This window comes from Rhamphochromis longiceps, linkage group LG2, assembly GCF_057381845.1.
Source record: "Rhamphochromis longiceps isolate RC_006_pf linkage group LG2, R_longiceps_female_GT1.1, whole genome shotgun sequence".
NCBI lineage: Eukaryota > Metazoa > Chordata > Actinopteri > Cichliformes > Cichlidae > Rhamphochromis > Rhamphochromis longiceps.
The window spans coordinates 2,734,763-2,746,833 of record NC_140558.1 but is presented as its reverse complement, the minus strand read 5'-3'; the positions used below and the strand labels follow the sequence as shown (position 1 = coordinate 2,746,833).

The 12,071-nt window shown below is 42.3% G+C and overlaps 1 protein-coding gene across 2 annotated transcripts in view; it reads right to left on the bottom strand.

Moving 5' to 3' along the window:
• gfra3 (GDNF family receptor alpha 3) overlaps positions 1–12,071 on the bottom strand; it is an 81,856-nt gene that overhangs the window by 16,965 nt on the left and 52,820 nt on the right. For both annotated transcript variants that reach the window (XM_085414628.1, XM_085414636.1), the window contains exons 4-6: positions 9,636–9,990; positions 3,590–3,699; positions 825–959 (exon numbers count right to left, since the gene is read on the bottom strand). In XM_085414628.1, the coding sequence (XP_085270754.1) occupies positions 825–959; positions 3,590–3,699; positions 9,636–9,990 (600 nt within the window). The remainder of the gene's footprint in view (positions 1–824; positions 960–3,589; positions 3,700–9,635; positions 9,991–12,071) is intronic.

Below are 12,071 nucleotides of genomic sequence, written 5' to 3'. Positions count from 1 at the left end.
TTGTGATTGAATGACAGCTGACGGGGCTTTTCACACCCTACAAACCTGCAGAGACAATCTGTAAAACTCTCCTGACTGCTAAGGTTGCAGCATGTAGCTGCCTTTTTAAAAAAGGTAGAGCTCAGTTCATGCTGAGTAAGCCACTGCTGGAGACAACCACCCAGACTGATCCAGCAGACAGTGTCACAGTCATTTTTCCCTTTATTTCCTTTGATCTGAATCTTGATATATCTTTGATAGTAACACACATTAATGCTGTTTTCACAATTCCTCAGATGCATTATTTAAAGCAGACATTATCAAAATAAATTGTGTGTCAAGTCTTTAAAGTGTGTCTATTTTCAAACCATCCCAGAAATATAAACACTTGCATGATTTAGTGTAAAAGACATCTGCATTTGCATGCAGAGCATCATGGGACACCATTAAACCATAAGCTGTTACTTTTTATATATTTTTAGGCTACATTAGAAAAATTGGCTGCAAAGTGTAGCTTATGCTACCTCATGAGGAAATGTTTTTAAAGTAAGATTCATCAAAGCAGTCGTTTTCTTTCTGACAAGTAGGTATGCATTGGACTGGCCTAGTTTTCATTCATTTATTTGATAAACAGCATTTTTTGCTGTTGCATTTTCATTTTATTTCATGTAAAATATTTAATTTATGTATCATGGCTGTCAAACATTTTAAAAACAAAAATTAAAGAATTATATTGTAAACAGTTTAGACGAGGGGTAACAAACAAGTTAGTCAAACTTGTTACATCCTGCTATTTGGAATGAAAAATGACTGCTGTATATGAAACGTATGTACTGTAGACTCACGCAGGCAGCTGTTGTGGGTGAAGATGCGCTGCAGTTTCAGACATTCCTGCCACTGGTTGCCACTGCCTTCACAGTTGCACCACAGCGACACATCTGCAGAGCTGTTACTGATGTAGTTGGGCGTCATGATGGTACCTGTGGTTTTAAAAGGTCAAGGTGTTGTCACAGAAACTTCGCTGTGGGCAGATCAAAGGTTCTGGATTTTACATTTTAATGATTATCAATCTTTGAGACTATGTTCTAAGATACTTTATGCATTTATTGGCTTCTACATAAAGTTTTACTTAGAACGATTGAGCACGAAATTGAAACTGGTTTTGTCTTCTGCAGAACAACATAACAACCACTTAATGACCTTCATTTAAAGGACCAAGGGATATTGAAGTTCTGCAGATCCTAGAGTTTTCTGGCACTACCTTGTCAATTTTTAAGCCACAATTTTGCATTTTGGAAGTTAGCTAGCACTTTAACAGGCAGTAAAAAACACAACTCAGTGCAAAACACACACACAAAGAACATTTCAACATGTGATACATTACTTTCCATTTGTTCTGATAGATATCTTAATACATTTAATATCAACATTTTTGGAGCCCTCGTGTAAGTTACTTAACAGGCAAATATAAACTACTTTGGAATAGAACATGGATAGAAATAACAGAAGCTAGTATCCATCCCTCAGTTTAGAATACAATAAGGTTTTCACTACAGACACGTGAACAAATATTGTAACACGTGTCTACGATTCAGATGTAGTTTTCTGGGATCATGTTAAAACTGGCACAATACTGTAAGATTAATAACAAATGTAACTTATTTGATACTGCTCTTTCGATGTATATCTTCTTTTTAAAGGAAACCAATCTGTAAGTGTGGGTTTGTACCGCTGGCAGGCTAGCTCGGTTTGTGCCATGAGACTTTGAGAACGATCATAAACTAGTGTCTGTTCAAGCCAGCATGGCCATAGTACTGATGTGTCAGAAAAGGATTAAAGAGTGAGCTCTTTGTATGTGTTTGTGCCTGGGACTGCTGTTTATGTAGAATCATGGCCTTATTTCTCTGATTAGAAAGAACAAAACCTACTGAACAGGAAGCCAAGGTCATAACTTAGGCTTACTGAGAGAGAAAGAATGTGAATGCTTAGTTTGGAGGGAGGCCGAAGCTATAAGAATGTGAGAAACAGTCAGACACTGTATTGTATGGAATATTGATTAAAGAGGTTGTTGATTGAGCATTAAATGCCGAGTGTTGTTCTTCCTTCAGTCCAAAGATGAAAGAGTTGGGGTATTTAACAACATGCACATTTGTGACGTTGTGCTACTAATCAGCATAATAACCAAACCCCTAAAAGTGATGATGAGACCCGGAAACCGAACTTTCAAGCAACGGTGAGTACACTAGCGTAGATAACACCAGGTTGTGTGATAATTTGTGCTGTAAGAACATCTCTGCCCCCATCAAGCTCGCCCAAATCACCAGAACACAAACATCATAACAAAGCCCAGGAGAACCAGATTGGTTGCAACCAATAGCAACGACGAGGAAGCTGACAACACCATTGTACTACGTGAGAAACATGCATGACAGCCTGCGCCAGTGTCCAATTTAAATATGTAAAATGCTTCAACTTTAATGGTCCCAGATTTTCATCTCTGCTTTTTGCAGATGATGTGGTTATGTTGTCTTTATCTGGGGGTGACCTCCAGCTCACACCGGAGCAGTTTGCAGCCAAGTTTGAAGCAGCGGGAATGTGAATCAGGACCTCCAAATCTGAAGCCATGGTCCTCAGCTAGAAAAGGATGAAGATCCCACTTTGGATTGGGGACAGGTTGGCGCCCCAGTTGGAGGAGCTTAGGTATCTCGGGGTCACATGTGACGGAATATGGTGGCAACAGATTGACAGACGGGTTGAGAAGTGATGGGGACACTGTACTACTCTGTTGTGGTGAAGAGAGAGCTTACTGTAAAAGCGAAGATCTCGATTTACTGATCAATCTACGCCATCAACCTCACCTATGGTCACAAGCTTATGGTAGTGACTGAAAGAATGAGATTGCAGCAGATGAGGTTTCTAAGGGTGGCTGGTTAGAGTGAGGAGTTGAGACATTTGAGAGGGGCTCAGGGTAGAGCTGCTATTCCTCCGTATCGAAAGGAGCCAGTTGATGTGGTTTGGGCATCTGACAAAGATGCCTACAAGGTGCCTCCTGGATGTGGTGTTCTGGGCATGTCCCACTGGAAGGAGGCCCATGGGAAGACCTAGAACATGCTGGAGAGATTACATGTCTCAGCTGGGATGGGACGGCCTTGATGCTTCCCCCGGATAAGCTGAAGAAGGTGGCTGTGGAGAGGGAGGTCTAAGCTTCTGTGCAGCTGCTGCCCTGTGATCCGGCATGGATAAGCAAGTAAATAAATGTCTGTAAATTTTAATGTTTCAAACACTATTGATGAGATAGATTACAACATCAAGAGAGGGACTGTAGAATGCACATGTTTTTAAAGTGTCGGATGGGACAGGTTAAAACACTCACACTCAGACTCGTTACCTTTTCTTTTTCCTCTTTTTCATTGTTTTGTCCATACTGTGTGTTTCATGATTCTTGTTTGTTACACTTCAAAAGTAACTAAGGGCTCTATGTTTTCTAAATTTCTCTGAAACTGTAATAAAAATGACAAACGAGCCAAATCCGACACTTGCAGCCTTCTATTTTTTGGTAAGGCAGTAGGCTTTTTCGTCTTTTTTCCCTCCTTCCCCGTGTGTTTAGTACCTATGAGTCCGGCATAGGCTCGGAGACAGAGGCCTGCTGAATCTTTCAGGCAGCCGCTGGCTGTCAGATGAGACGGCTGGCAGTTATTGAGGAAATCAGCCAGTCTGGACCTGGCAACAACACAAACAAACAGTCAATATCAACATTAAAAGCAGGCAAGACTAACTTACACAACACCTTCTTATGTATAATAAACTTAGCACAAAAAATAAGAAAATTTTTCTTTGGCTGATTATTTCTTTGCTGTAGCAATACTTCTTAGTAAAAAATCATCTGTCTTTAGGAAGCCTGTTCATTTCCCATTAAATGGCGTCACATTTGTAAAGAAAATGCATTTATGGTTTGAGCAGTTGAGTATATGGGTTGCACCCATGAAAAGTTTGCCAAATATTATCTGCCAAATACTAAACAGCTTATTCTGTTATTGACTCTTGTTTTGATCCTCTGTTACTGTAGACACCAGCTGATGATCAGGTGTTTGATTGGCACCTCAGTAATAGCACCTCTGAACGTGGACCCTGCTACAGCAGTCAGTTGGTGTCTCCTTCAAACATGCCATGTTTGATAGACGTGGACAGGGCCCATGCGTAGGGCAATTTCAAGCAGGTGTTCCACAACACCAAGCTTCAATTTTATTTGGAGTGAGCCCTAATACCATCTCCAAATAGAAGTTTCACGTCCATATATATGGGGGATGTCAGAGACACGCTGCAAAGTGGGCCACTCCCAAGAAGACAAAGCCAAGATTGTCAACTCTCACCACCTAGGACCTTCTACAGATTTACAGTCAAGGTTTGCAGGACAACATGACTGATTTCTCTCTAATTGCACACAGCCAATCTGTGATTTCAAAAGGGTGCCAGGAGGCCTGCTGATTGACCTTCACAAGGCAGGGATAGTTCAGTAGGTGGAGTGGTGGCCCCATGATCGGAAGGTCGGGGGTTCGACTCCACTGAACGGTTACCCTGAGGTACCCCTGAGCAAGGTGCCGTCCCTACACACTGCTCCCCGGGCGCTGCATTGGTGGCTGCCCACTGCTTCACTGGGTGAATGGGTTAAATGCAGAGGAGCAATTTCCCTATGGGGACTAACACACACACAATTTGTGCTGGTGTTGGCAATGTGCGCACTGGAAAGTGAACATGTGGAGAAATTTTATGTGGCATGATGAGTCCAGATTCTGCCAATGGCAGAGACGATGCAGAGAATGCTATATTGACTGCTGGAACAATATGGTAACCACTGTTGGTGCAGGCAGTGTAATAGTGCATCTCCCTCACTAAAGAAAAACAAGGGTTTCAATCATTGGATGCATAGCAGTGAAAATGTATGCTATGCCTTCTGATGATAGTCCCTAAGGGAAGCATGTATAATCTAAACAGAATTGGTCCTAGCACTGAACCCTGTGGAACCTCAGTGTGTGAAGAGGACTCTCCATTTACATGCACAAACTGGAGTCTATTAGATAGATATGATACAAACCACTGCAGCACAGTACCTGTAATACCTACAGCATGTTCTAATCGCTCTAATAGGATATTATGGTCGACAGTATCGAACGCTGCACTGAGGTCTAGCAGGACAAGCACAGAGATGAGTCCACTGTCAGAGGCCATAAGAAGATCATTTGTAACCTTCACTAAAGCTGTTTCTGTGCTGTGATGAGCTCTGAAACCTGACTGAAACTCTTCAAATAAGCCATTCCTCTGCAGATGATCTGTTAGCTGTTTGACAGCTACTCTTTCAAGGATTTTTGATATGAAAGGAAGGTTGGAGATTGGCCTATAATTAGCTATAAGCTGTTATGCCTGTTGTACATAGCTGATTAAAAGAGAGGCTGATCATGTTTAAGACTGAAGCATTAATCAATAGTAGGACTTCTTTGCGCAGCTGCTAGTTTTAGTCTCTATAAGGAGGTTGAAACCACCCACAATAATTGTTTTATCTGAAATGAGCATTAAATCAGATAAAAAGTTTGAATTCAGACAAAAACTCTGAATAAGGCTCAGGTGGTGACAACAAATGAAATTGCTTTTTAAGTTTTCCAGCTAGGGTGGACAAGGCTAAACATTAGGAATAAATGAATGAATGTAAACTGTCTGGGTCTTTGCTTGATTAACAAGCTGGAGTGCAAAACTTCTGCACCCCCGTCCTGTGACAATTACATTTAATCTTCCTAGAAATGCAAGTTGCTCCAAAGTGGATGGATGCCATCTCTCCTAAACAGACCAGATTTCCCCCAGAAAGTTTACCAATTAGCTATAATGCCCACATCCTTTTTTGAACACCACTCAGACATCCAGCAATATAAGGAGAACATGCAGCTAAATGTGTCAGTCGTTATCGGACAGCATAAGGTACGCATAAGAAAACTACAGTGTCTGAAATTGTTTTGCTAAAGTTACACACGATCCAAGATTAATTTCAGTCAACTTTGATTGACATGACCAGGTGTCATTACTGCTGACATGAATTATAATTTTCTGGAATTTAATTTTACCCTCAGCCAGCAGTTTTAAATTTCCCTTAATGTCCCCTGCTCTGGCCCCTGGAAGACAATTCACTATGGGTGTTGGTCTCTCTAGCTTCACATGTCTTCAAACAGAACCATGTGTAACCAAGTTGGGGACCAGGAGGAGTTGAGCATTAGAAGTGCCAGGCTGTTGTCATTGTCTATGGTTTTTTCACATGCTACTGAGGCCCCTGTTTGTTCCATCCATCAGCCATCCATTTCCTGATGCTTATCTGAGTTCAGGCAGCAGTCTCAGCACAGAAGCCATGACATCCCTCACCCAGCCACCCTTTTCAGGTAATACGGACATTCTCAAGACAGCTGAGAGATAATATCTCTCCAGGAAGTCTTGGGTCTGTCCTGGGCCCCCCTCCTGGTGCAACATGCCCAGAACACCTCACCTAGAAGGTGTACAGAAGACATTTTAGTTAGATTCCTGAATCACCTCAACTGCGTAGATGAGCAGCAGCTACTCAGTCCCTCTTGAATGACTGAGCTCCTCACCCTTTGGCTGGGCTGTGGCTGGGCTCTCTTTCTACACTTGTATTCACAACCTCATTCTTTCAGTCACTAATCAGAGCTCATGACCATAGGTGAGGGTAGGAGCCTAGATTATCTGGTGAATGAATAGCTATGCTTTAACACTCAGCTTTCACTTCACCACAACAGATTAGTACAGCACCTGCATCAGTGCAGACACCTCCCCGATCCATCTGCCTTATGTTCCACTCTAACTCATGAACAAGACCCCGAGATACTCGAACCCCTCCACTTAGGCCAGTAAGTTGTCCCTGATCCAGAGTATGTATGCCAACTTTTTCCAGATCAGACTTGGGGGTGCTAATTCTAAATTCTCAGGCCACCAAAGTGGAGAAACTCCACTACTTGGCTGCCCTTTACATGCTGTTCTATCCATAAAAACTTTGAACAAAATCAGTGACAAAGGGCAGCTCAGGGGGAGTCCAGCAACCACCGGAAATGAGTCCTACTTACACCCCATACTCCCAAAGCACCCCCCACAAGGGACCTGGGCAAATGCCTTTTCTAAGTCCACAAAATGCATATAGACCACTTGGGCAAACATAAACCCTTCTAATATCCTTAAGAGGATAAAGAGTTGGTCCTGTGTTCCACGACCAGGATGAAAACAGCATTGTTCCCTCTGAATCCAAGGCTCAACTAACAGATGGACTTGCCTTTTCATTACTCTTGCATAAACCTTCTCAAGAAGGCCAAAGAATCCCACTGTAGTTGGAGCACACCCTCCAGCCCCCCTTCTTAAAGATAGGAGCCACCACCTGAGCCTGCATATTCAGAGGAACCATTTGAGACCTCCACATGACAATGCAAAGATGTGTCAGCTAGGACAGCCCTACATCAACACTCTTCAAGAACTTTCATCCACTCCAGGGGGCCTGCCACTATGCAGTTGTTTAACTACGTGAGTGACTTCACCCCAGTGATTAGCGAGTTGTCCCCCTCCTCCTCTGCATCAGTGCCGCACTCCGTTGGCCTGCCAGTACCTGTCAGCTACCACTGGAGTCCCACAGTCTAACACAGTCACAGTCTTTAAGCCCAATAAAATTCCTTCAACCTGATGGCTCCCTTCACCTCTGATATCGACCATCTGGTTCTGGGATTGCTGTCACAGACACTAACAACCAACAATCTTTCAGTTGCAGCTGTTTGCAGCAGCCTTAGCAGTGGAGGTGCAGAACATGGTCCACTCAGACTTAATGTTGCCGGCCTCCCTTGAAATGCAATTGAAGCCAGAGATGAAAACAGAAGATCTTGATGACTGTGGCAGACATTCCCAGTGCACTGGTACACCAGGTCTGTCCAACATTTCCTCCCACCACCTGATCCAACTCACTATCAGGTAGTGATCAGTTGACAGCTCAGCACCTCTCTTCACCCAAGTATCCAAAACATGCGGCGGCAGATCTGATGATACGATTACAAAATCAGCAGCTGTTCTGCTCTACTAGAACCCTAACTTCAGTGACTGGATGAAGATGACAGACAAGACCTGTTCACAGACCCAAAGCAACCCACTTGTCTTTATACATACAAGTATACCCACTGCTGCCTGCCACCTCTCGCTAAGGGTAACTCCAGAGTGGAACAGAGTCCAACCCCTCTCTAGAAAACTGGTTCCAGATCAGGTAAGCCAGACTATATCTAATTGGTTTCTCCGAACCTCGCTCAGCCTCCTTCCCCACCAGCGAGATGGCATTCCGTGTAACACAAGTCAGTTTTGGAAGCTGGGGATTGAAGCACCAACATCACCACCTATGACTGCCACCCCATTCTGGACAAAGTTTGCAGAACCCTTGAATTGTTATGCTGCATAGAGATTGTATGAATCACTGCTCACCCAGGATCTGCCACGGAGACCCTACCAGGGGCCCTGACAACATAACTCCTGGGATCAATGGGACACACCAACCACTCTATTGCAATAAGGAGTCAATTTATAGAAGGAGGACACAGGGATCATAATTTGTTAAACTGCTAGTATGTCTTGCTCCTTCAGATTTAAATTATCCAAACCATTAAACAAAATGAAACAAGAGTCAATTGCTGAATAAAGTGTTTGGCACTGGAAGCAAAATATTTCATTGGCTGAAATATAGCCCCAAACAAAGCCTCCATCAAGTTTTACAGATAACTGTAAGCGCTCACTGTTAAACCTCTCCTGACCTACTTCATATACTTCATACTGATATACTGATAAAATTGGCAACAGGTCTTCAATCCCAAGTTTTTGTTTTTTGGTTTAACTCTTTACGTTGAAATCGTATGTAATTTGGTATTTCTTTTGGGTTTCTTTCCTTAAGAATGGCTTATTAACTGCAACTCTTCCACTGAGAGCATTACTGACGAGGTTGGATCCGAGAGTAGACAGATCAACTTAAGACCCAGATGCATCTCTCAGGTCCTATGTCAGATCTTTGCAGGATTCCCCCCCCCCCCCCCCCTTTTTTTTTTCCTAAGGACATTTCATATACTGCCTATCTACTCTAGATAGGTTGTTTTACATCTGCTGCTGTTTTTGTCCTCTACTTGTCAAGGTTCCTCAGATTTTATTAAGGTCAATCTGCACACTGTGCTAAGATACACTGAGTTTTGGGCTAATAGCGCTTTGGGAATCATTTAGTTGGTGAAGAAATGTATTGAAGTGCTCAAAGACACTAACTAAAATGTTTCTTTGGTAATCATTTGTTATGTATAGACATCACTGGCTCGTTCCTTTTCTTTGGTGACTGTTTTTGTTTGAAAAATACAGAGGTTAGCATTAAGTGGCAAAAACTGAAAAATACTTTCCTCTGAAAATGGTCAGGTTCAAGTACTGGACAGAAATATGCAAATACATCAATGGATGTCCAAAGAAAAGCTTCAGAAAGCCTGGGGAAATATTGCTCAAGATCACTTTAAAAATTACAAAATATTCTGGCTCACTGAAAGCAAAATATAAAGAAAGTAGGGATGGCTCACAGTACTGTTCATCTGCCTCTACACTTTATGTCTAACCTGCAAAGGTCGTCTCGGCGACAGAAGCTTTGCTGGTGGAGGCAGTTCAGTTGCAGACCTTCTTTGTCGTGGTAGGAGCAGGAGGGTACAATGGTTTTCCTTCTCCTCTCACCACACAAGGTATCAGTGCAGCGGCAGAACAGGACACCCAGGCTGTACTCTTCTGGCACCCGCTCCAGAAAGCGACGTAATGATCGGTGGCATTTGTGTTGGTTACATCTGTTGGTACCAGGCATCGGCTTTGTGCAGGCTAGCACGTATTCTGATCGTAGGTTACCACACTTTTCGTACAAGCCACAGTCTTGTGCTGCCTTCAAGCACTGGTTCTCACCACCCAGTTGCATGAAAGATGAGGCTGGGGGGGTGTCAGAAGAATAGACCAAGAGAAGATATTCATTCCTAGGATTAGCATACTCTTTGACTACATTCCTCAACACATCAGTTCATACCTGGGATTTTAAATCAGCATGTAATTGGATCTGGCTTCCAAGCACTTTTTGCAAAAACATGAAGGCTATATCATTTCTATTAGAGAACAAATATCAGAGTCCTGCACAGTTTTAACAAGCTTGATTCAGTACAGAAGCAAAACCATTACCTGAAACTATAATCCAAGCCCGGCCATTAGTGATCACACATTTAGGCCATTCTCAGACATTCTCAAAGTTTTGTGTGCTACTGAGCTGAATTTTATAGGCGGTTCCCCATTGAAACAGTCAGCATGTCTGCATTGGCCAGGCTTGTTAATAGCAGCAACTGGTGCATGCATGTTGCTTTTGCTTAATCATATGTGATGGTAAAACACTTAAAAGTAAAGTGGGGAAAGGAAAAAAATAGCAGTTTTAGATTGACATTACAAAATGAAATAATACAGTGGGTAAAATGCATATTGAACATGTTATCAATTTTCAAAGTGAAAGTGTTTTCATTGCTCAGGAATGAAATGAAATGAAATGAATGAATGAATGGAATTTTGCATGGTAAGTGTGCATCCAGGCCATGGCAGTTGAATACATTACTTATTGTTTTCTTTAAAACAATTGTAACTGGTGATTCCAGATTTTTCTGTACCTCTCCACAAGTGGTCCTTGGCTCGTGAACAATCCTTTGATAATTCTTTTCACTCTTCTGTCTAAAACCTTGGCTACTGGTTGTGACCAGTTTATGGTGAAATTATGTTCTTTCCACGTCTGGGATATGGTCCAAGACTGCTTGCTGGAACCTTCAGGAGTTTAGAAGTCCTTCTGTAGGCCTTGAGAGAGCCATTGTTTTGTTCTCTGTTTGCTGACAGATTTCAGCTGTGTCATGACTTTCCATGCCTTTTTATACCTCCCTTTCTTCATGTGTTCAAGACTATAATAATAATAATAATAATAATAATAATAATAATAATAGAAAGCACTGTGGCACACTGTTGCCTCACAGTAAGAAGGTCCTATATTCAGTGTTCGCCTTTCTGTGTGGAGTTTGCATGGTCTCCCTGTGATTGCGTGGGTTCTCTCCGGGTACTCCGGCTTCCACCCACAGTCCAAAAACTTGCAGTTAAGCCCCTTTTCCATTCGTAACTACTCAGATTGACTCGCCAGGGTTTTCCTTTATGTCATATTACCTGGTACCAGGTACATTTTTAGTACCTGCTCGGCCGGGGTTCCAAGCAATCCAACCAGGAACTAAAATGTGACATGCCAACGATTTCCTGGTCACTCGATGAGTCATGAGAGCGTCTCGTTCACAATAATTAAAAACGCCATTTTTGAAACCTGGGAACGAGGGAAATGGCTACAGAAAAATCGCAGTGATTACCTGAGGAATTGGAGGAAAAGCCACAGAACAAGCAGCAGGCACATTCTTGCCTCATTCGTGCCACCTTTGTTGTACCGTTCGTGTTGCATATTAATTAAATCACGAGGCACCCAGGCTATGACAACAAGCATTCACTCTGGGTTGTAATGGAAAACCAGTTGATCCGAGTTCATCCGAGTCGTGGTGTTTCAATGTGTCTTCACCATGTCTTGAATTCTGAGATTTAGCAGATGGGGGAACCCATCTGCAGCAAGTTTGTCAGGAGCTAAGCTAGAAGCGACCAAGGGTACCACATTCTGCTCTTCACCAGTTAAACATACTACAATTTCAGTACAGCAAACTACCCAGTTTGTAATATAACTGTTGTCTAATATAAACCTTAAATTATTCTCATCTAATGTGCTTTTGAAGACATTTTAGAATAAGAAACATCCAGATAAATTCAGCAACATCTCATGTACATATCCAATATCCGATTTAAAACCTTGGATAGATTAGAACATTATATATAAGCTTCAAATGTTTAGCTTATCAAACTTGCTGAGCAGTCTTTAACTTAGAAAATAATCTTCAAAGAATGCACACATTAATTTGTTTAAAGGTTACTGTGAATATGCTCCACTTCTGTAAAAC